Raw genomic sequence first — 26,712 nt, 5'->3', positions numbered from 1 at the left:
GCAAAAAACGCCGCAGAAAACGCGCAAAAATTGGTCCTACCAAATAAAGACTGAGACATTTTATTGATATCTGTGTATGTACATGTCTAGTAAATATTGCACCTTACTCCCAGCCTTCTGGTCCATACCATTCCCCCCAATATGTGATAGCTTTGTGATTGGTTGCTCATCAGTAAATCGCACCTGTGCAATCTATTTCATATAGCAATCTGACCATCCGCATTCTGAGGGATGTGGTGCCTATAGCTGCCCTTGTATTGTATATCAGCAAGTATGGCCGGCTTCTGTGATATTTGTACAGGTCATTCCAGCAAAAGGGTGCTTCACTACGTACAGTACTAAAAATGTTTGTCATGAAGGGGTTGAATAATTCTGAGACTGAAGTAGCCATTAAAAGTGGTGTTTTGTGTTGAATTTGGAGAAACCACTTGTTATATTTAGGGAGAGTATGCCCCCTAGCTAAACTGAGGAAGTTGGGCCTCAAAATGTGTTCTTTCTGCCGGGTTTCAAATAATAAAGGGAAGTTGAACTTTCTCCACTAATCTCAGAATCTTTGAGTTGGAAGTTTGTGCCATCACCAGTTTATTCTTCTATCTGCTTTCTACAATTATGCTTTCATATAATGGATGTGGCCTTCCTCCTGGATTGGTAGCATTTCCATTATCCCTCTATTACAAATTTCGGCAAGTTAATAAATCTCCATAATTTATAATTCAGTGGTAGCTCCACCTCTTTAAATATCCAGTCCAATGTCTTTTGATTCCATTCCTATTTTTCCCAGGGATCTATTCTCAGCTGTTAATCTGGGGGTTTTACTCTTTCAGAAGGTTACATAAAAATGCTGAGCAGCCCTCCTCATTGAGTAACAGTTACATAAGGAATTATATGGATTACTGTAACAACAAGATCCAGTAAAGTGAACGACTCATGGAACACTTTAGTGAAAAAGCACCATCTGGAACAGAAACACCTTAGGGATACAGGAATTCTCAATAAGTAGGAGCAAAGACGCTTCACTCAAGTAGATGTTAATAAACCTGGATTCTAGGTTATGTTGTACTTTTTCCTTCAGGTTCTGTAACTCAAAGAAAAATTTGTGAAGTTAATATTGCCAGGGGCCTAAGCATAGGCATAGCGTCAGGGGTCGCTGGGGTCACTGTGGCGACCCGGCCCTTGCGCTCAGGGGGCCCCGAGGCCACCCTCCGCCATCCATATATGCACTTTCAGTGCATTAACGGTTAACCGCTCTGTCTGCCGCACGGCACAGATCACGTGGCAAGCAGAGCGGCCAACCTCAGAGGAAGCAGGAAAGAGCAGGGGGGAGGAGGAGAGAGGCAGTCACATGGGCTGGCAGGGACTGATCATGTGATCATGTGCTGCCCCTTCCTTCTGCTGAACAGAAGCTGCAGTGTCTGCCTCTGCTGTTGTCACATGGAGGAGAAGTGGTCCGGACCCCATCTGCTATCTATCTATCTATCTATCTACCTATCTATCTATCTATCTGCTATGTATCTATTTATCTATCTATCCATCTGCTATCTATCTATTCATCTCGGGACACCACGCTAATAGCAGTAAAAAGCGGTGTGTGTGTGTATGTGTGGCCTGCGGGGCTACAAACAAATTTTCATGTAGTGCAGGAAATGTGTCAAGTTTGGAAAGATTACGCCAAGGGACAGATCATGTATGTAGCACGAGTTAGGTATGGGTACGGGGGAGTGTGGGGTGGAGGCCCAGGGGGGAAGGCCCGAGCTGATCTTTTGCACCCGGCCCCCTGAGCCTTTAGGTACGCCCCTGGGCCTAAGGCTTAAGCCTATCCAGCATTTAAAGGGGTTCTGACATCAAAAAAAAAAAATTGTACTCACCTTGCCTGGCCTGGCCCGATCGCCAGGCATGTCCCCTCCAGCCGGCATCTTCTTCTGTGCCTTTAAAGCAGAGCAGGAGCGGTCAAAAAGACCGCTTCCTGCTCTGGTCCGTCCGTCAGGCACTTCCGAGGTGAACGGACAGACCGCCCACAGAAAGCACGTCACAAGCAGTGCTTGCTGTGGGCGGCCCGTCCGTCCTGCTGAACTCCGGAGTGCTGCGCATGCGCAGTGGAGACGCAGCCCGTCCTGACTCCTGTCAGAGGGCACCTCTCCACTGCGCATGCGCGCGATCCCGGAGCGGCGCGGCTTGTGCAGACAGAAGAGGAGGAACAGCGCCTGCTGGGAGATGACCCCCCCGATGTCAACAACAACAGAAGAACAGGTAAGTATTATCTTTTTATGCTTTAACAGCCATTAAACCATGGGTTCCCTGGGTCCATTAGGCAGACCAGGGAACAATGGCTGCTAAAGCATAAAAACATTATTTGTGTCAGAACCCCTTTAACAAAGACAATTCCTTCAAGAAAGACTGGGAAGATATTCCACACAGCTCAAGTAATAAGGAATTATTATTGTTACTTCACAGAAAAAGAGAGGCATTGAGCAGCACCCGGGGGGGATCGTATTTCTCGGGCCAAGGATAATTTAGAGAATTTCTGCACACACCCAGACTTCACTAGATATAATTGAATTCTTCTATCTAGAATGCTAAATCTAGAAAAAAAGATATTTGAAAAAAAAACAAAAAACTAAACAAATTGCAAAGGGATCATAATAATTACACAACAGGTAACATCAAACTTTGGCTCAAACGATCCCAGGGATCTAGACCAGACCACAGGAAAGGGGATTTAGACAGAAGTTCTGACTCCAATACTTGTTTCACCCGTCATGGGTTTTCTGACATTTCTAGGACTTTGGGTATGAAGCATGTTGGCTGCAGTATTAGAGAATCTAGTGGTAGTCAATCAGAACACAATTCTACCAATCCACCTGACATTGACCAGACTCATTATCAGTTATCTGGATAGTAATAATCTTATCATCAGAAATGCTGATAAGGGTGGGAGCATAATAGTCTAGAACTGTCAGACTTACATTGCGAATTCTCTCTGACAATGACTACTATATTCCTTTGAGTTGTAATCCTCCAGGTAGACCAATAAAATCTAGTATCAACTCAATAACCAGCAACTTATCACGCTATACAGTTATTTTATTTCAAAGATATGTTATTGATTTGGACTGTTAGGTTGTGCTGCTGGGACCTGTAGTAGTAGTGTTTCTAGCAACACAGTCCCACAGGTGTGGAATGATTTGTGCTGGCTTGATGTTGTGTTCTCCTGCTAGCCAATCCCCCAGGTCTTTGCTCACAAATATACCCAGCTCCTGTCAGTGTCTGTTTGGTGTCCAGGGTGAGCAAGCATGTATCCTTGTCCGTTGCAGCTTGCTGTGTGTTTGGTGTCTTGTTGATTCATGTCCGTTCTTACGTTTATTTTCTGTCAGTTTGTCTCTGCTTTGTCTTGCTGAGTTTGTTTGCCATATCTGGGCTAGGGTGGCCATTAGGGTCCTCTGGTACATGTTGTTTTTCTAGTGTAGGGACCCACAAGACAATGAGGAGCCTTGATCGCGGCTTGCGGGCTTAAGTATTTTGGCCAATATATGAACCAATACCTCGTACTTTTATAGCTATATCATCTGCTTATCTGTACAAGTATGCAAGGTAAGTGTTTTGGTCATTTGTCAGTCCCTATGTCATGTATGTCTGTCCATCAGTCCAGTCCAGAATATGCAGTTCTCTGTCCAGTTGGTCTTTCTGTCAGCAGATCCAGTCTGAATTCTGTTTGTGGTCCCTAACCCCTGTCTGGGTACCTTCGTGTGGGCCCTGTGCTTATTTGCCCACACGAATGTAACATGGACACCTATCTCAACGATACACCTTCTATTTTTGAAAATATTGTATAAAATTGAGTGGCTACCGTTCTATCACTGGGTCATCCTGAGTATAACGCCCCTTTACTCCAATATTCCACATGATCCAGGTATCAAAACAATAGCTTCCATTTTGGAACATGACGACTCAGTCCATCCAGTCAAAAATTTAGAAATTTTAGACGGTATTTGTTTTATCCTGGAGAACAATTTTTTCAGTTTTTAATTTTTAAACAGGCAAATGGGATTGTGATGGGTGCAAGGTTTGCTCCAAGTTTCGTAAACCTTTATGTAGGGGAAGTCAAGAATTTTATCTATTCACAACACAAGTTGTCTGGCAACATCAGATTGTTTAAGAGATACATTAATGATCTTATTTTCATCTGGGAAGGAACAGGGGAAGAAATCCATGATTTTCACTATGCATCTACATCAAAACAATTAGAATTCCTTCTTTAACCCCTTCCTGCTCCAGGATGTACATTTATGTCCTGGAGCATCAGGGTATGTATGAAGAGAGGTTGCGGGGCGACCTCTCTTCATACAGCGTGGGCGTTAGATGTTTATTACAGCTGACACCCGCGGGCAATAGCTGCAATTGGCCATGCGGCCGATTGCAGCTATTAATCCTTTAAATGTCACTGTCAATCCTGACAGCGGCATTTAAATCCCCCGAGTGATGTTCGGGGGTCCCGTACAGCCCACCCGCGCTGAGATAGGGGGAGCCATGCAAGTGTCATGGCAGCCGGGGGCCTTCTAAAAAGGTCACCAGGGCTGCCTTAGGAGACTGCCTATCAAGCCATCTGCGAGGCTGCCTGTCAAATTGCAGTATGACGTCATGCTATAGCATGACGTCATACTGCAGGAGCGATCAAAGCATCGCATGTTGTAGTCCCCCAGGGGGCTTAAAAGAAAAGTGAAAGTGAGAGCAATAAAGTTGGAATAAATGGAAAAAAGCAATTAAAAGCGATCAAAAAGTTGTATGTATTCTGACGTAATATACAGGACGTCTCGCAAAACATGAGCCCTTGCACAACTACGACATCAGAAAAATAAAAAAGAAGATGGCGGCAAAAAATAACTTTAAAAAATTCAATGTCTATGAAAAGAAAAAGTAGTACAGTAAAAAAAAAGCTATACAAGTTTGGTGTCGTAGCAATCGTGCTGACCCATAGAATAAAGTTATCATGTAGTTTTTGTTGCAGTTTGTGCGCCGTAGAAACAAGACGCACTGAAAGATGGTGGAATGTTGGGTTTTTTTTCATTTTACTCCACTTAGAATTTTGTAAAAGTTTTTCAGTACATTATAGGGTACATTAAATAGTACCATTGAAAAATGCAACTCGCCCCGCAAAAAACAAGCCCACATACAGCGACATTGATGGATAAATAAAGGAGTTACAATTTTTTTAAAGGGGGGAGGAAAAAACGAAAATGAGAAAAAAAAGGGGGCCGCATCATTAAGGGGTTAAAAAGGACACACTGTGCAATCAGGCACCCTATACAAGAACAGTGTGCCCCCCCCCCCCCACCAGCTAAGCTGAGTATGGGGTCTTTGTGCCACGGAACTTGTTCTTTCTGCTGGGTATCAATAAATAAAGAGAAGTGTAGCTTTCTCCACTAGTCTGGGAATCTTTGGGTTGGATGTGTGAGCTGTCAACAGTTTTCTCTTCTATCTGCTCTCTACAATCCAAAAACAGCACACTCAATTTAGCAAATAGAGGGAAAGGGGTTACAGGTACAGTATGTATCCCACTAAATAAGACTGATGAATGGTCCCAACTTGCAATTTTCTCCTCCCTAGCTGAAGCCCTGGTGTGGATTGAAGGTACTCCTTGTGCACACCATTCTTGCCGATAATCTGTATCACAAAAGAGATTTTGTACCAGCAGCACTCACCTATTCCCAATTAGGGCAGGATCCGATGATGCAAAGCCCATGGAAGGGGGAACCTGGACTTATGGTTCCATAGAAAGTCCACGAAAGCAGCACGATGCAGAAAATAATAAAATACCTCTTTATTCCTCCATTAAAACATGGTTGCAACGTTTTGACCTTTGATGTTATTAGGTCTTTATCAAGCATAGCACACTATCACAATCAATGGTATATATATCATGTGTACAAAACTTTATCCAATAGCCATCTGCACAATACAGCTGAACATACTAATTAGAATTGCATACTTCACATGTTACAGACATACATAATTACCCTACATGTGTATGGTCCATACTAGAGATGAGCGAGCAGGCTCGGTTAAGGCAATTACTCGAGCGAGCATCAGTCTTTTTGAAAATTCGGGGGACTGCGGGGGTGAGCGGGGGGGGGGGGGAGGGGTGGAGAGAGAGAGAGGGATGTCTCTCACTCTCCCCTCCGCCGCCCCCCGAATTTTCTCGGACGAGTATGCAAGTTCTTAAAAAGACTGATGCTTGCTCGAGTAATTGCCTTAACCGAGCGTGCTTGCTCATCTCTAGTCCATACACATGTGGGATAATTATATATGTTTGTAACATGTGAAGTATACAATTATGTTTAGTATGTTCAGCTGTATTGTGCAGATGGCTATTGGCTAAAGTTTTGTACACACGATATATATACCTTGAATTGTGATGGTGTGCTATGCTTGATAAAGACTAGAGATAAGAGAGAGCACGCTCGTTTAAGGCTGATGCTCGAGAGAGCATCGGTCTTTTCAAGTTACTGCTTACTCGTCCAAGCACCATACAGGGGGGGGGGGGAGAGTGAGAGAGATCTCTCCCCCCCCCCCCCCCCCCCGCATGGTGCTCAGATGACTAAGCAGTTACTCGAAAAGACCGATGCTCTCTCGAGCATCAGCCTTAAACGAGCGTGATCTCGAATAAACTAGTCACCGAAAAGAACTTTACTAAGATATAAAATAATAACCTTTATTAAGTCATTTAAAAAACTTGTAAGTGAAATAAAAGAAGTCATACGACTCCACCAGCAACAAACTTGGGGATATGCTGGCACCCACAACCAGAGGGAAAGAAAGTTTTATTTATATTAACTGACCCTCCAACTTGATTAGATATATCATATGTCCATAGTAGGTATAATTGAACCAGATAACTCTATGGAGCAATTTCTTCACTTTTATATCTGATACCACTAATCGCCAGAGCTTGATTAGACAAACATCACATCCATCGACGCGTTTCCTTTAGTGCCAACAAAGTACACTATTTCATCAGGATGGGCACTATCAAATCAGTTGGGAATGGACCATCAACTGATTGACATATTGAATACACTTTCTTGCTCCAACCCTCAACAGAGGGGGCTTATTCACACCAATATTGTGCTAGATAAGACCGCACAATCACAAAATTGGTCTTGGTGTAATTCACTCAAAGAGAGTCAAGGTAGAAGACTCAAAAGGTAAGTTCAGACAAAAATATATGCTCCAGCCCTCATTTACGGGGCACTTTACAAAGTGAAAAACTGTATTAATGAAAACAGAGTTTCAAGATGCGAACCACTGGATGAGATTGACCCAGGATGGCCAGGGTCAAAAGCTCCCAATGATAAATTTACGTGGTAAAGCCTGCTACTACCCACATTTACGGGGCGATTCAACTAGACAAGTGTGCTCCTGCCCACATTTACGGGGCTAATTAGTCAGTAAGTGTCTGTATTGATGAAGACAGAATAATCCACTGGGTGAGATTGACCCAAATGTTAAGGGTCAATAACTCCCAATTATAGATTATTGACCCTTAACATTTGGGTCAATCTCACCCAGTGGATTATTCTGTCATCATCAATACAGACACTTACTGACTAATTAGCCCCGTAAATGTGGGCAGGAGCACACTTGTCTAGTTGAATCGCCCCGTAAATGTGGGTAGTAGCAGGCTTTACCACGTAAATTTATCATTGGGAGCTTTTGACCCTGGCCATCCTGGGTCAATCTCATCCAGTGGTTCGCATCTTGAAACTTTGTAAAGTGCCCCGTAAATGAGGGCTGGAGCATATATTTTTCAATTATACCTACTATGGACATATGATATATCTAATCAAGTTGGAGGGTCAGTTAATATAAATAAAACTTTCTTTCCCTCTGGTTGTGGGTGCCAGCATATCCCCAAGTTTGTTGCTGGTGGAGTCGTATGACTTCTTTTATTTCACTTACAAGTTTTTTAAATGACTTAATAAAGGTTATTATTTTATATCTTAGTAAAGTTCTTTTCGGTGACTAGTTGGATATTTAAGTAAAAAGAACCTTCCTGTTACAGTGAATTGATCTCTAATAAAGACCTAATTACATCAAAGGTCGAAATGTCGCAACCATGCTTTAATGGAGGAATAAAAAGGTATTTTATTATCTTCTGCATCGTGCTACTGCCCTGGACTTTCAGATCTGTGGTGTCTTGTCACCATACAACTTCTATAGTGTCCGGTGGACTAGTAACTTTAAATTTTATATTCTTTATACTTATGATCCCTGAAAATCTATTCTGTCTCCTGGAGGGTCTACTAAGGCCCTTTTACAGTCTTGCTTCTTTATAGACCCCCTAGACATCAAGGTGAAATGGTGGCTTCAGACATGTATTATTTATTTATTTTACACATTTATATAGCATACTTATTAGAGACGAGCGAGCGTACTCGCTAAGGCAAACTACTCGAACGGGTATTCAAGTACCTGCCCGCTCGTCTCTAAAGATTCGGCTGCCGCCGGGGGGGACGGCGAGCGGCGGGGGAGAGCAGGGAGAAATGGAGGGGAGATTTCTCTCTCCCCCCGCTCACCGCCGCAACTCACCTCTCACCCGTGCCGGCAGCCGAATCTTTAGAGACGAGCGGGCAGATACTCGAGTAAGGCACTACTCGCTCGAGTAGTTTGCCTTAGCGAGTATGCTCGCTCATCTCTAATACTTATTCTGCAGCACTGTACATCAATTGATGTCCCAAATGGGGCTCCAAGTTTACCAATAGTATGTTTTTAGGAGTGTGGGGGAAAACCGAAGTACTTGGAGGAAACCCATGCAAACATGGGAAGAACATACAACCACCATGCAGATGGTGTCTTTGGTGGGATTTGAACCCAGGATCCCAGCACTGCAAGGCAACAGTGTTAACCACTGAACAACGTTTATTAATTATTAGCTTCTCAATTGGCTTATGCCCACTGTGCATTCACATAGATTTGAGCAATAAAATTCATAACATGGAGACATCAAGATATTGATAACATTTGTTTAATGAGTTAATAAAAGTATAAGCAACAATAACAATACACTTACTGTGAATTCATACAAATTAACACATTCCCATATATTTTTCTCAGATTCAGTATTTCATAGGCAAATTTACAATGTCTACTATTGTAATTTATGAATAATTATATAGTTTTGCATTTCAAACCATTAACCTCCATAGGAGGAAGAAAAAACGGCATTGTACAGCACTAAGAGCTCTCATTCGTACGTCTGTATTACAGATCTGTGTTCATTTTTTTCTCATTGAAAAAAATAGTGGCAATACATTTAAGTGGTTTAATTCACATTACAGTTTTTTATACGTGCACTTTTTGATGCACATGGTGTTTTTTTCAATATGCATCGTATTCCAACAGATCCACTCTGGTACTTTTTTTAGATGTCAAAGAGTTGAATTTAAAAGCCCATGTTCCCCTTTTGCAACGTTCACATGTATCTATCTTGTTTTTGTACATCTGTATTTCTGACACATTACAAAAGTTGCAAAAAAGATAACAAGAAATGGAACTAAAACGGATGACAAATGGACAATTTATAACTGATGCAGAACAAAATACAGAATTAAAAACAGAACAAATTGTAAAAAAATAAAAAATTTTATTGCGCATACAAGCTTGAGTGGAATTTTCATATGGAAATGTGAATGCACCCTAATGCCATTAATTTAATACATTGACATTTGAAAAACAGAAAAAGTGAAAAAAAAAGTCAAAATGAAGGCCCAACTAGAACGAGGCTATAATACTAAACCAAACTACACTTAAATAAATTAGATTAAATAATTTAAATACTTTAATAAAACATAAATATGTTGTGTTTTCCTACAGAATTGGAAGAAACTGTTACCAGATATTGGAAATGAAAAAAAAGCTGACAGAAACTAAGTAATGTTGACTTAATCTAGATACTGTTTAACCCTTTCCAATCCACTGTCTGACGTCTAAAGACCTTATGATTTAAGGCTGTACAGCTCTGATGTTGGAAGATGTCCGTCTGGGTTCTCTTACTGTATATTGCTAGCCTCTCTGCTGTCAGAGCCTATCCAACGTGTCCCCTCATGCAGTACTGGCTTTAACCAGCATATAGCGCCTTTGTGTAACGGCAGAAAAAGACTAAGCCCCCTAGGAAAATCTGGATACAAATTGGTTTGGAAAGGGTTAATAGATTGAGGTGATTGCCACACTATAGACAATCCCTTTTCAAAGTTTTGGGAACTGAGTTAACTGTTAGTAATAATTTACCATGAAGCCTCCACTTTAAATAAACCTGAGGAATGTTTTGGAATGTGTTTTAAGAACTAGCCCTCTAGCACCTAAATCCCAAAGTTATTCAACTCCAGAGTAGTTTCTTTGCTAGCAGAGTTTTGCTTTTGCTTTCATGTTTGTAGTTAAAGGAATATGCTAGGCAAAAGTTTGTTATTGTCAGGTGCAGGACCTGAGGGCTTAGTATGACACGGGGACTCTGCTTGTGATGCTCTTTCAATCCTTGTGTCACGCTTCGCCCTCACTTCCTGCATTATGTTTAAATTGCATACAATTGTATATATTTTACCAGAAGTGTTCCTTTAAGTGAAATTTTTTTGTGGGCTACAACCCTCTCATCTGCACTTGGGCTTATTATATTTGAGAAACAGTTAAATGGTTTATGCTTGAAAGGCTCCAAGCCCTCCTTCTACACGCAACGATTACCACTAAAATTCGTTCAAACGTCCAAAAGTGAGCAATAATCGTTACATGTAAACGAATGCAGCAATGCACTATTTGCTCAATTGTTGCTTAGAGCTGGTTTTTAGCTTGCATAAAAACCATCTCTTGGCACTTCAAAAGATTTTCTTAACAGTGTACTCATTGTGTTTGCTTTAAAAACATAATGAGTACACCGTTTACTCTGCCAGGAGGAGAACATTGGAATCTGCAGGCCAGATGTTTGCTCAGCTGGGCATGTGTTTAAGCGATAACAGTCCCATAAAAACACGCCCAGCTGAGCAAACAACTGGTGGAGGAAAATGCAGAAGATTAAAGCTATTATCTGCACATATAATTTTATGCAAAAATGTTGCAGTTCATTGAGTCATTCTGCCATTTAAGCGATTATCTTTGCGTGTAAAATGGCCTTTAGATATACGTATTAATGCATCAACATTATTTATCTTTCTGACATTAACCTTTAGACTATATACATATAATACAACACTAGCCTATATAATTAGCCTATAGCCTACATACATATAATGCAACACTCTGAATTAACAACCTTATCAGCATCGTGTCCCCAAAGTAATGGATACACATGATTGCCACAATAATGATTATGGGAAAACAGATGAGTAATCAGTATTCACATGAACTCTAGATATGCACAGAGTTATCATAATGGGTCAATGTAGAGCAAAAGAACAAATAATGCTTCTCAGTCATTTCAGACTGAAAAACTTTTACTCTAATCCAATTTTTGTAATATTGTTTAATTATATTTACACTATGTATGGGCCCATACATATGCTAAATACAGTATAGTGTTATGGGATGACTGAATTGTATTCTGAAAGGAAAAGTAATAGGTTAGCTATACAGTCTACCACACATGACTGTGCCCATAGGCAGCTACTAAATTTGCATTGCATAATTGTGTGTTTGCTTATTAACAACTGCAAAATGTTATAAGCATTAAAAGCAAAGGAATAAAGGTCCGTTTACACCAAATGATTATTGTTTGAATGAGCAAACAATCTCAGAGTTCGCTCATTCGCTTGGCCAGAGACATCGTTGGCTCGTTCAAATGAGGAATTGTTCAGTCGTTCACATTCGCTGTATAAGTGAATGAGAAGAACTGAACGATCATTACTTAAACCAAACAATGAGTGAGCAAGCCAACAAACATTTTTATGCCTGTATACAATGAATGAAAAGCAAACGATTTATCCTTCATAGATGGTTGCATAGTGGGCTGCATTTAGATTGAACAATTATGGTTGACCTTCGCTTGTTTGAACCATTTTTTTGAATGATAATCATTCCATGTAGAGAGGCCTTAAGTTAGTATTTAACCATTAATACATATTTGTCACAGTCAATTGCAAAGCTAAAGAACAACTCCAGTTTCACTTCACATTACAATCAATGTCGAGTAAACATTACGTTAAAAGTATTCTAATTAAGGCTGTATCCTGTGGACAAGAATACAGGCCTGAACAGACTATGTAGAATTTACATACCGGACTGGAATTCTATAAGCCTGATATTTATGGGCTCCAAGAAATATTGTATACTAGAACAGTAGTGGCCTGGTGACCTTTGTTTGGCCGCCTGACATGAATAACTGGTGAATGAAATCCATGGATTACGCAAGAGTAAGTAAGACAGATCCTTTCTTTCCACATAGTTATATGTTGTAGGCTAATGGCTGAATGACAGACGTTCCATTTCTCCAAGTGAGGTAAGAACTCCGCAGTTAATTTGTAGGTTTATGACTTATTATCTGTGAATAAAGGAATAAATATATATATATATATATATGTTATGGCTGGCAGCATGAATATTATACTCTACCTAGCAGAAAATGGATATTCACATTGTACTATAGTATCCGCTTATGCTTACCTCCTGCAACAGTAACTTCATTTTATTCAGAAATTCTTCGGGGCTTTGTTTGGCATACTTAGAGCATGGAGTGCACCCCTGAAATAAAAGAAATAATAACTATTTATGTTTGTACCATAAAAATGATTTGTGTGATGGAAAAGCAATGGGAAAATAGACATACAGTAATCTGATTAGTTCTATGAGTTTAATGTGCCTATTAGCCTATTAGCAAGATACCATTCTCTATGACCCAGAACAGAGAACTGCTCAGCAAAAGGGGTGATAACTTCTTGAGAACAATTAAAGATAACTACCTTACCCAACTTGTGCAGGAGCCAACTAGAGGGAGGGCCACTCTGGACTTAGTACTAACTAACAAACTGGACCGAATAATGGGGGTGCAGGTCGAGGGGCACTTGGTGAGCAGTGACCACAATATAATTAATTTCCAGCTGTCATACAATAAGAAACCTTATCAAGGAGCGACAAATAAACTAAACTTTAGTGAAGCAAAATTTGATCAGCTGAGAACTACTATCAGTAACATTAACTGGGACAATACCCTCAAAAATATCAGTACAGACAACAAATGGGAAAAGTTTAAAAAGATCCTAATCACGTCATGTAAGCAGTTCATACCCTTTAAAAATAGAAGAACTACAAGTAGAAGGAAACCAATGTGGCTCGAGAAGACTGTAAGAGGGCAATAAATGAAAAAAAGAAAGGGTTTAACTAAAACAAGAAAGCAGCGAAGAAGCTCTAAAATCGTACAGGAAAAAAAACAAAATATGTAAAGAAAAGATTAAAATTGCTAAGGAGAAGGCAGAAAGACTGATTACCAAAGAGAGCAAAAACAACCCTAAACTATTCTTCAGTTATATTAACAATAAAAGTATTTGCACTGAGAGTACTGTCCCTTTTACAAATAATGCAGGAGAAATCATAGAAGACGATGGGGGGAAGGCAAACCTATTAAATAGTTTCTTTTCAAGTGTATTCATAAACAAAAATGAAATGTCACACTAGATGCAGAGGAATAAAACAAACCCCTCGTAAAATATTATACACCTAACACAGGAGAAAGTGCAGAGACCGTTAAAAAGGATTAAAATCGATAAATTGACGGGCCCAGATGAAATACACCCAAGGGTTCTAAGGGAACTAAGTGATTTGATAGCTAGGCCGCTATTTCTAATATTTATGGATAATATCAAAACCTGGGATGTACCACTAGATTGGCGCATTGCCAATGTAGTTCCAATATACAAAAAGGGGTCCAAAAGAGAGTCTGGTAGATGCAGGCCGGTAAATCTCACTTCAATAACTGGAAAAATATTCAAGGGGTTTCTGACAGACACCCTCCTAGAATACCTAAAGGAGAGCAACGGAATAACTCCTCACCAGCATGAGTTCATCAGGGGTCGATCATGTCAGACGATCAGCTTCTACGATGAACTAAGTTCTAGGCTGGACCTGGGAGAGTCTATTGATCTCGTATATCTGGACTTCTTTAAAGCATTTGACACTGTGCCGCAGTTGATATACAAAATGAGGCAGCTCGGTCTGGGTGAAAACGTGTGTATCTGGGTAAAGAACTGGCTCAGATATAGAAAGCAGAGGGTGGTAATAAATGGTGCGTACTCAGATTGGGCCACCGTCGCAAGTGGGGTGCCACAGGGTTCAGTATTGGGCCCCATTCTGTTCAATATATTTATCAACGACCTGATAGAGGGGCTGCACAGCAAAATATCAATATTTGCAGATGATACAAAATTATAAGATAATTAATGCAACGGAGGACAATGTACGGCTACAAATGGACCTAGATAAGCTGGGGGCTTGGGCAGAAAAATGGCAAATGAAGTTCAATGTTAATAAATGTAAGGTTATGCACATGGGCAGGAGAAACGGATGTCACCAATATACACTTAATGGGGTACAGCTAGGGAAAAATGATATGGAAAAAGACCTGGGGGTACTAGTGGATTGTAGATTTAACTGGAGCAACCAATGCCAGTCAGCTGCTGCAAAAGCAAACAAAGGCTTGGGGTATATTAAAAGAGGTATAGGGGCAAGGGACGAGAACATTATTCTTCCACTATATAAGGCACTTGTCAGGCCTCATATGGAATACTGTGTGCAGTTCTGGACACCCATGCTCAGGAAAGATGTTGCAGCGCTTGAGTGGGGTTAAAGAAGGGCAACTAAACTAATACATGGAATAAAGGGACTGGAATACCAGGATAGGCTATCAAAATTGGGATTATTCACCATGGAAAAAAGACGGCTGAGGGGCGCTCAAATAACTATGTATAAATACATGAGAGGACAATACAAGGATCTCTCCAATAATCTGTTTATACCCAGGATTGCGACAGTAACAAGGGGGCATCCTCTACGTCTAGAAGAAAGCAGGTTTCATCACCAACAAAGAAGGGGGTTATTTACTGTAAGAGCAGTGAGACTGAGGAACTCTTTGCCTGAGGACATGGTGATGGAAAAATCCATTGAGGAGTTTAAGAGGGGACTAGATGTCTTTCTAAAGTGGAAGGATATTACAGGATATAAACATTAGGTGACCTACTTTTGCAGGGTACCAGTATCTCTTACCTGGAGCACAAAAGTGCACCAGTCCTGAGTGGTACTCAGCACTCCGCTAAAGCCCTGTCTACTTTACCCCCATACATTTGTATGTGTCAGAAACCAGGCATAAGTTCATTAGCAAATCTCCCCCATTGTATTGCATCTTCATATTGGTGCTTATAGTTCAGAATAGTTGAATCACTTATGTATTTTGTTTGAAAAAAACTTACCTCACGGTCATGGGGATTACTAAGCTTTATTTTTCTTATGCAGCTACCAAACTCTTTGATGGCTGCTTTGCTTTTGCCGGTTGCTATGTGTAACTTGGGAATTTGTGATCGGAAGCATGTTATTGCGGTGTCTAGGCACTCTTCCTAAAAGTGAGAAGAAACAAAGTATATGAAATATGGAATAGTTTACATAGTAAAATCACAACAGCAAAACACAACTAAACACCTCAAAAAATGTATTTAGGGCCTTTTCACACTACAGTCTTCATTTCTATTTTGTTGTTCCGTAGTTGGAGTATCAAAACGGAAAGAAGGCATTTCAGTTTTTCAATACAGAAATTTATTGAAACTAAACGCCTTCCTTTTAAATCCATTTCTGTATTTTCTGTCTCGATTCCATTTTTTTACACTGGAACAAAATCAAAGACTGCTGCACTTTTGTTTCCAGTTACACAATTGGTATTAACCTGGATCTGTTTTTCCTGATATTGTAGTCAGTGGGAGATGGATGAAATCAGCAATTTATTTTCATTTCTAAGCATGCACCTCAGGAGGTTTTTCACTCCCCTTAAGACATCTGCTGCATCGTAGTGATGATGAGATTTGAACCTAGAATTCCAGCACTGCAAGGTAGCAGTGCCAACAATTGAAACACTGTGCTTGTTCTTTCTAGAGCAGAGCAGAGCAGGAATGTAACAAGAAGAATAAACACAAAAAAACACTAAAAACTCCATACAGACGTTGTTCTTAGTCAGATATAAACCTAGGACCGCAGCATTGCAAGTCACCACTCTTGTTCTTCATTCTTTGGAGAGGAGCAACAAAAAATACACACAAACTCTACGCGTATAGAAAATCTACAAACTCCATACATATGTGGTTCTTGGTCAGTTTTGAACCTAAGACTCCAACTCTGTAAGGCAGTAGTGCTAATGACTGAACCATTAATGCTTCTTCATCTTTCTCCCTTCTCCAGATGAGAAGGAGAAGAAAAAAGAAGAAACAAAAAAAAAGAACATACAAACTCCATACAGATGTTGTCCATAATCAGACATAAACCTAGAATCTCCAAAAATAAGACCTACCCTGGTTTTCGGGAGGGGGGCTTGAAATATAAGCCCTACACTGAAAATAAGCCCTAGCTGCACTACATGAGAAAAAAAAACAATGCTCACCTAGCGGGCGATGTTCAGGTTGTGATTGGTTCATCAAGCGCCAAACCTATTACTTCTTCCTCCTTCTCAGGAGAAGGAGAACAATCTATTCTTATTTTCCTCCATCTCCTCCACTTTATTCTAGCAAGGAAGCTCAGTCATTAGCACTATTGCCTCGCAGCACTGCAGTTTTAGGTTTAAATTTGATCAAGGGCAACCTCTGGATGGAGCTTTTCAAAGTCAATTCAGATGCTGTCCTCGATGAGACTTGAACCTACAACCCCAGCACTGCAAGGCAACTGAGCCACATTCATTGAACAACTGCCACTTAGGTGTCCTAAGAGGGGCAGAAAAACCTCTTTATGTTTAGGAGAAGAAAACAGGTGTGTTTTCAGTGCCGAAAAGCGGACGTTAAGTGGAAAGCATTTTCTCATTTTTTTCTGATGGTTCCATTTTATAAATCTGCCAAAAAAACTGAAGAAACTTCTGTTTCACTTCCGGTTTGCTGATTTCCAGTTTTAGTAAAACTGGATCAGTAATAAAAAAAGCGCTAATGTGAACATAGTTTTACCCAGCTCACTTTCATCATATATCTTTCAAAACAGAAAAGGTCTCCATAAAATATGAAGCAATTAAATAGCTTACTTTTTTTCTCACGAGAAATGGCAAGGTTAGCTAAGATGAGAAGCTAGACATTAGGAATAGGTAGTAGAATTTAAGTAATTATTTTATATTCTGAATGTGGTTTGAAAAAATAATCTTACTTCTATCACATAATACTCTGCTTTCTTACAATTCTGTCTGTCTACAGCCACCACTAGGGGGAGCTTACTGAAGACAGAATCATATAGGTCCAATAAGCTCGCCCTGGTGGTGCCTGCAGGCAAGCACAATTTAATAATGTAGCTCTGGTTTTGGGAAGGAAAGGACTTCAAATAATAAAACAGAAAACTATATAATTACATAGACTTATTTAGATTCAAATATATTGGATATGCCTGTGCAGCCAGATGTTACCTTAAAATCTACAGTAAAATACTGAAAAGTCTTCATGTACCATTTTGACTTTATACATTTTTTCTAGCATTTTGGGGGGCAGTAGTGTTTTGGAAAAATGGTATACTCTAGATATGCAAAAACATATGCACAAAATGAAAAACAGCAGCAAAAAGACCTGTTAAAAATGGCATTAAAAATGCCGTAAATTCAGAAAAAAAAGTCTGTGTGAAGGAGCCCTAAATCTCTCTGTTTCAACTAATTGATCTAAATGAAAGATCAATGTGCATATCTACATTCCCTATTAGGGGCATACAGGTAGACATTCACAAAACTAGAGGACCATTTACACATATTGCTCTTAAACTCATCCAAATAAAAATGATTAAACCAGTGAAAAATAAATAATAAATAAATAACCATAAAATATAATGTGACACGGGTTATTATCACCGTCCCCTTACATTGTCTATAGCAGCACTTTTTTATACTTCCTTTTCCCTTTTTTTTTACAGCAGGTGGAACTATTGAAGTTTTAACTAAGGAAACTAGTGAAAGCAGGTTCATTTACTGCTTATGATGTCATGGCTATGACTTTCCTTGACTGTTTAAGTCACACTGCGGAAAAAACTACGAAACTGCTAAAACAGAAAACCAATTTCTATACAAAATGTTTAGTTCTCAGTAAAATTAGCTACCCATAAAAATCGTTAAAAGATCATAATAGGAAACATGGAAAGGGTGGTAATGTGTATATTGTGATTATAGACATAATATACAGACACGATAAGTAGTCCTTACAGAGATTACAATATTTAAAATGGAACAGTATCAATCATCTTTGGTATTACTTGGTTGATTGCTTATTATCTCAGCTCCACGTAGGTATATTCACAGGGTGCTAATATATTGTGGCTTTGCAGTGATTTTGCAAAAACTACCCCATTTTGTCACGATTATGTGACAATTGCAGCACAAAATATGATACCATGTGAAAATACGCTTAGTGTAAAGCTATGATCATTGGTTGCAGCTTACATGCACTATCTAAGTGGAATCCACAGTGACTGGAGTTGTCTATGACTTTTTGGATTTTTTTCCTATTGATTGGAATGGATGATCAGCGGGATCTGCCACTCGGGATCCCTATTAATCAGCTACAGGAAGCAGATTGTACTGGCCATAGCCCAGCAGTCGGCGTTGGTATTGCAGATTAGCTCCCATGTAATTGAATGAGAATCAGCTGATTGTCGGGGATTTGGGAGCATCAGACCTCACCAATCATCAATGAAAAAAATCCAAAAAGTCTTGGATAACGCTTTTAAATTCACTTTCTGTCTCATCAAAGGCACAGATTGCTGTATTTTTTTATCCATGCTTTACACTTCAGTTATTCTTGCTAAAATTATCTACTGTTAATAAGCAGAAGCTCACCACATGCGAGCAGGAAGTCAGTGCATGGATGGTAATAAAATACCAATGAGGAAATCAAGAGTATCAGGTGGCTGTCAGAAATTAACGGAGGCAAATGAGTCTCAATAAGATAAGCCCCCTTTCAAACAATTTTTTAAAAGCTTTTCAGACTTTTTATTTTCAAAAATATATAGAATTGCATTCACGTAGTACACATTTGTTGTCCACAGGCTTAGGGCTTATTTACACGAGCGTATATCGGCCGATATACACTTCCATCTGAGCAGTCCCCCCCTTCCCTCCCTCTCACCGTCTCTCTGCCTCTCTCCTCCCCTTCGAGCAGTTTGCAATGGGATTGGGCGGGATGAGGGTGGAGCTGAGCTCCCATCCCTTCCTCCCACCTTGTCCGCAGTGAGCAAGAGGTGGGCGGGACAGAGCAGAGCTTACCTCTGCCCCGCCCCTCCCATTGCAAACAGTGGCAAGGGGCGGATAGGGGGCAGGAGCTCAGTGCACTAGCACCCCTCCCATCCCGCCTCCTCCCCTTGCAGAGAGGGACAGTGTATATCGGCCAGGTGTGAAAACTCAACCGATATACGCCCGTCTGAATAAGCCCTAAGCATGTACCAATGTGGGCCCTTTTGAATTACTTTTTTTGTGTAGAAAAGGCCATTAATCTTTTTTTCAGCATAGGCCTTCATACTTTTGCTTATGTAAAAAAAAGTATATGTGATATGTACTCATTTTTCTTAATAGAACTCAATAACATACTTTTTTTCATAAGTGTACAGAAAGATTTGCCCTACAGAAAAAAACATACTTTTTTGATTAAAAAATTGAGCCTGGGGAAAGGGACGGAGTAGCGCTGGACCTGTTTAACATACATAAAATGTAAAGCTAAGTAATTTGCCTGATGTCGTACTTCAGCTCACTTAATGCTGAACCTCCAAGATTTTCAAATATGACATGATTTGTTTTACTTATCAAGATTAACCTCTAGTTAATACTAATTAACCATTAGTATTCAGTCAGATGTTGACAGGTGAACTTTTTTAGTTATTTCATTTGCATTCTCTGGTGAACGTTAACGCTAAGAAAGTTGTAAAGTCCTTAAAAAACCACAAGTTCTGTTTTATGAGATAATTTTACAGTAACTGAGATGGAAATATGTGCATCATGGCATATATTTCCACTTGAACCAGCATCTGCTATATTCAAAGCATACCAAACAAGCAAAAAATAGCTGATGGAGCCATATGAAAGTACAATGCTCTATGGGAATATTGAAAGAGTCGAAAGCTAAGCACTAAGTACCTCCTGTTGTTGACCAATATATCATCAGCAGAGAAAGCACTAAGGAAATCAAAAGTGAACAGTATAAACCACTAAATACGTGAGTCATATGCATGTTTTTTTTCCTTTTGTGCTTTAAACAGCATCTCACAAAATTACATTTAAAATATAAATGTGGTCCTTAAAATAATATATAATGTTGAGGATTTATTCAAGAACTGCTGTTAAATTTAACATTGGTTTAGCCCGAAAAGATTCTTGTAAATGGGGTGATTCTAAAAAAAACACTATTTAAAGACTATCAGAGGTTTTTCAGACAGTAAGAAGCACGTGCATGAGTATAGGGGGGGCAGCGGGTGCGGTCGCACCTGTGCCCAGGAGCCCTAGGGGGCTCATAAAGTCTCTCTTCCCCATATTGCAAACCAGTACTATCAATGAAGGTTTATAGTTGGGGGCCCAGCTCCAGATTTTGCACTGGGGCCCAGCAGCTTTAAAGGGGTTGTCCCGCGCCGAAACGGGTTTTTTTTTTTTTCAACCCCCCCCCCGTTCGGCGCGAGACAACCCCGATGCAGGGAGGTAAAGAAAGCTCACCGGAGCGCTTACCTGAATCCCCGCGCTCCGGTGACTTCTCTACTCACCGCTGAAGATGGCCTCTTCCTCCGTGGACCGCAGCTCTTCTGTGCGGTCCATTGCCGATTCCAGCCTCCTGATTGGCTGGAATCGGCACGTGACGGGGCGGAGCTACACGGAGCTACACGGAGCCCCATAGAAGACTGCAGAAGACCCGGACTGCGCAAGCGCGGCTAATTTGGCCATCGGAGGGCGAAAATTAGTCGGCACCATGGAGACGAGGACGCCAGCAACGGAACAGGTAAGTATAAAACTTTTTATAACTTCTGCATGGCTCATAATTAATGCACAATGTACATTACAAAGTGCATTATTATGGCCATGCAGAAGTGTACAGACCCACTTGCTGCCTCGGGACAACCCCTTTAAGTTACACCTCTGATAGGAAGTGTTGGTATTAGGAGACTGACTGACGTTACCTCAACTGATCCTGTGAATGAATGAAGTATCCATAGCACTAGATAAATGCTGCTGCTCTTTTAAACTGTTTCTTCACCCACCGTCCTCCCTTGCTGTGCAGGAAACTGAAGCACAGCCCCAATCGCAGTGCAGCATTACACTGCACAAGGGACTAACTGGAATGACACTGTCCCTTGGATCCTATGTTCTTGCATCAGTGCAAGTTGCAAAAAAGATCAGACCCCAACTGATCAGGCTATGGCATATCCTATGATTTGCCATTAATACCTCTTGATTGACATTCTTTTAGGTAGACCTATGTTTCTTGATAAAAAAGACCCATAGTACCAATATAAATGTCTAAAAGTGAAAGCCTTCTCAGATTAAGGGCTTGTTCACATGAGCGCTGTGGGCGCACAGTATAGCCGTGTGCAAAAATCGCGGCTATACTGCACTAAAGATCGCTTGAACGGGTTAATTCAAGTTAGTTAAATTAGCCCGTTCACATGATCCGAGGTGCATGGTGCATGCTTTCCAGCCCCCATAGGTGTCTATGGAAAGCTCGCACCAAAAATAGGTCAGGTCCTATCTTTGTGCGCACTGCAGAGCTTAGATGCGACCTTGCAATTGCATGCCCTATCTTTGTTAGGTGCACGAATTTAGCACGTCTAACGTTCTTTCATGTGAACACTTCTATAAGAAACCATTGGTTCCTATAAAAGTGCTTTCTGTTCGCGGCTATACTGCGCGCCCACAGCGCTCGTGTGAACGAGCCCTGAAGGCTATTTGTGATTCTGCAACATTGTTTTACAGTTTGACTTAACTATAGACACACCTAGAACTCCATAGGAGCCGTATACACAAAACAGTAGGATATTTTTAACCAAGACTGTTTGAACAGTTTCTTCCGCTTCTATTTTACATACATTGGAGCAGTAAATCAATTGTTGCAAAATGCACGTATCCTTTACATTTAACAATGCCTAAAAAATGTGCTTATTTCATAAGATTTGATGAAAGATGCAAATAATTTCTTATGTTCATATGCATAGACACTATGCTTGAAGAATTAAGGGGGGTTTCATATCTGCATCAGAACCTCCAGCCGGAGGGCATGCAGCACTTTTTTTTATTCCATCCAAAAGCCATTCAGCTGAGAGGAAAGCAGAAAGACCCCATTATAGTCAATGGGGTCCACCCGACACTGTTAGGTTCCTTCCAGAGACAATACAGAGCAGGAGGGTGGAATCCCTGCTGCAGATGTGAAAGCACCCTTGTATTTACAAGACAGATACAGAATTGCTATACATGTGCAGTTACTATAAATAAAATAACTATTTGCTATGGAACTATAAGTAGATATTGCAGAAGTATGCCATTAGATGCCAACTGAATACCCTGTCTGATGGACCTGTTTGACAGTTCTATTAAACTAGTAAACAGTAGATCTGGCACATAATTGTATATAATAGTCTAGAGCAAATAATGCTGACTAACCTTTCTTATTTTTTGGGGTCAAGTTGGGGTACTGTGGACTGATAGAGTTGGTTCAGTCAAGTAAGCACATTGACTATAAAGAGTCATTCAAAAACTATTGAATCAGGAAATCATTAATACTTTTAGTAATGATGGGAGGGTATCTCTCCGTTTGACTCTAGTAGTTTCTCTCTCATCCTCAGTCTCCAATTGGGTCTCAATCTCTAACTCTTGGTGTGGATCCCCCTTTCATTCATGATCTCCAATTCAGTCAGTTTCCAATCCCCCTTTCTTAGGTTACTAGATAGTTTCTCCTTAAAAAGTTTCATTACTATGTCTCATATTGTTATGGTGGTATGAATGATACTAAAGTGAAGTATTTATGTACAATTTTATACAACTATAGACTATTCTAAGGGACCTTCCAAGAGTAAGAAATCACAAAAAGTACTGACAATCTGCATTGTATGGAGATATGTACATACTAAAGCCATACAGATCAATAAGTGCACTGTGTGCAACTCATCCATAATGTAGACACACAATAACCCATACAGCCATGGGCCAGGATCTAAACTTGAGGCTCTATAAAGACATATAGCCGAACACCTATTAAAACCATTGGTCTTAATATGATCCCCACTGGCACAGAATGTGCCTAATGTATGAAGAATGTGATTGTTCCGAGCAAGAGAAACCATGTACTCTTGTAGATATGATACCTCTTAAATGGTACCAAGCGTTTTTAATGTATGAAGAGGCACATGTGTCTTCATACATTAGGCACATCTTGGGCTGTCTGTACTTCAATACAGGAATCTATGCCAGCCACGAAGTGGGGAAGATTTGTTGTATAATTTACACCAGTTTATGGTGTTGGGCCAGGCTGCTAATGAATCCTCTCAATAAGCCACAACACTTTCTCTAAAAAGTAGTTTAAGCAGGTGTAGATTGCAAAAAGTCACATTTTTTTGCACAAGCAGGACTTGCACCACAATTTCCGACTTTTGTACACCACTTTTACCGTAAGTGTCCCCCATTGTGGATGTACTCTAAAAGTGTGTCTGTGCTTTTCTAAGATGTCCTATTGTATTCCGCTGTGGGTATGTAAAGGAGTACTGTTGTAAGTGAAGACATTCAGATATTTGGGGCATGTTTTCTAAACCTGTAAGGCTAGTTGCACACACAGTGTAAAAAATCTGTTGTATTTCTACTCAAAAATTCTGAAATGAAATTTGCACATGACTTTGTTGCAGAATTTTATGTAGAATTAGCTGCAGATTTCAGTGATTGCATTAAAATAAATGTTCTATGTAGTAAGTTTATTTCTCATACCGTATCTATGTGGTATGCTAGGTTGTGATATCGTATGTTTGTAGTACGCTCTGTTTTTGTATCATATCTATTTAGTAAGCTTGATTCTGTTGCTGTGTCCTTCTCACCAACAATAACCCATGCATTATGGCACATTCTCCCAATGCATCCTTGTTGAAGTGTGCTTATTTAGCATCTACTTAATGACCAACCTAATTTTTTACCATGCCGTCAATGGGACCACTTTTAGATTTTTTCCAGGGCCACTTTGAGTTCTCAATCTCCCCGTGGTGCCACAAATCTTACATTTCATAAACTCTTCCTTTATAAGATAGTAAGCCTCATATACAACCGAATTCCTCACTAATTATAAACCATTTATAGCTTTTATTGTATAATAAAATACTAGAAACAAACTTAAGGCCCATTTACACAGGACAAATGTCAGGCATCGTTTGCCCGACATTCATCCCATGTAAAAGGACCTATAGTATCATATCTTGTTTAGCACACTGACAATATGCCTCAATAGTGGTCATGCACTATCTTTGTAAAATTTCAGTAGCGCCCACAGTATACCAATGCATATAATCTACATGACCCTAAGACCCTATCTGACACCTATTAATATATCTATGTATGTACCAAAAACCTTGCATTTCAAACATTCGTCTATTTAGAAGATAACTCTATCAACCATTGTCAGCAAAAAGGGGATCATTTACTTGGAAAAAAGCAACCAGATCAACTAAATAAATTAGGGCTGTATTGGGTATTTATAGGAGCCTGCCCGCTTTTGTCTATGGTACTTTTATTCTTGAATTTCCATTTTTTAATCATACAATTACAAATCTTATGTGTTATTACGATAAATTATGAGCTGTAGACAAATGTGCACCCTCAGAAACCCCTCTGTACACATCAGTGTGTTTAGTCATGCTATATATCACTAGAGCAATGAGTTTCATGCTTTGTGGTTAACGTACGCATCTCTAAAATCCTATTTGAATATCCTCTTGTTAAAAAAAAGAGAGCTTCTTATGCACATGGTTGGCGTTTGCGGTTGTGTTTATTGCATGTGACTGCGAGAAAACTGTATTAGTCATTACACACATTTCTGTTTTGTTTTGTGTGTCATCACTATAAGCAGTGTCTGAACTAGAGTGTTCTCTATATGTAGCATATTGCTCTACTTTAAGCTGGGGCAAAGTCTTTAACTATATTGAAAAATGCATTTTCCGCCTGAAAAGGTAAGTTTTGGGGCCTGATGTCTTTGGAATACTGTACTATATGTTAATAGGTTTTTCAATTACTTTGACAGCAATTACATATTATTTGTTATATTATTTCATATTAATTGGACGTTTTTTGTTATATTTCTTTTGTCTAAAATAAAATCTTTTAATTATTTAAAATGGAATCTCAGATTATGAAATCCTGCCAGCCATTTAAAGTTAAAAATTTCACATTTTCTTCCATTTTATCTGGACATCTATTCTTGAAAAGCATAATCGAAGGACAAGCACTTTTGACTTGCTTTAACTATGTAGGTGGGGTGGAGGCTTATTGTGGTGACTCATGGTCTAGTAAAATTACTTAAAGAATTTAAAAAGAATCTAAAATATTATTTTCACTAGAAACCCTATAGAATTATAGAAAGGGTTAATATTCAATATATGACTACAATAGGCACTCAAGTTTTGAAGATAAGTATAAGCTTAATATTTTGAGATACTGATATAAAAGGCTGTCCTTGTTCTGGAAACCCAACATTGGTTGTTCTCAATAAAGCATATTGAATCTTTGACTTTTGGGGGATTTCAAAAACTACTTTTAATCCTAAAACTAGAACTATTGATACATTTTCCAACAAGGGAATATTAATTGTGAATAACATAAATTATGGTACAATTAGATGACAACTATGACTAGGATGAAGGCTATAACATTAGTATTACCACCACCCACAGAATAGGCACTTCTATTACATTTAGGTATGTAGGTGAAAACATCAGTAATAACTATAATTTGGGATTGAATTCTTAAATATATCTTACCTGCACATCGACTGGTACATGAAAGGAATGTGGGTGCTAGAGACACAAAAACACGTAATTTGGCATTAGATTTGCACATTCATGGCATCAAAGTACTAGTAAAAATATCATTCGAAGTTCATACTTACGGTTTTATTTGCAATTTGACAGATCTTATCTGCCGCTTTCTGAATTTCGTGACACCTTGCACTGCTCGGTAAAGCTGCATGTAAGAGAGAGGTTAATGCTAGTAAACACATGCCGTATAATAACACTTTCCCCATGTCTCTGAAAACTCTTCTGATCTTCACTCAAAATTGAACTTTGAATGGTCACATATTGACTACATACCATTTTATTTGCTATTGACAGAATCGTAGGTCCCACCCATTTCTCGTGGAAAGCTTTGCAGAATGGATGAATGAGTAATTGTTTTTCTTTTCCACTGGCTATCTGTACGTCTATTCATATGTGGGGGTGGTGGGCGGAGACAGAAGCTAATGAATGGGCAGGGAAAAAGAACACCAATTGTGAATTCCAACATACACACAGACATAGAAATTCACCTAA

General features: G+C 39.7%; 1 protein-coding gene across 1 annotated transcript; it reads right to left on the bottom strand.

The window, feature by feature from the left end:
* Window positions 1-937: 937 nt before the first annotated feature.
* IL21 (interleukin 21) lies at window positions 938-26,402 on the bottom strand. The gene is made up of 5 exons (XM_066574820.1): window positions 26,292-26,402; window positions 26,164-26,199; window positions 15,435-15,578; window positions 12,640-12,717; window positions 938-1,075 (listed from the first exon to the last, which is right to left on the bottom strand). Exons 1-5 carry the CDS (start codon window positions 26,400-26,402, stop codon window positions 938-940), a joined length of 507 nt encoding a protein of 168 aa, XP_066430917.1.
* Window positions 26,403-26,712: the final 310 nt, after the last annotated feature.

Source organism: Eleutherodactylus coqui, chromosome 7 (genome assembly GCF_035609145.1).
Source record: "Eleutherodactylus coqui strain aEleCoq1 chromosome 7, aEleCoq1.hap1, whole genome shotgun sequence".
Lineage (NCBI taxonomy): Eukaryota > Metazoa > Chordata > Amphibia > Anura > Eleutherodactylidae > Eleutherodactylus > Eleutherodactylus coqui.
This window is presented reverse-complemented; position numbering and strand designations above follow the sequence as displayed.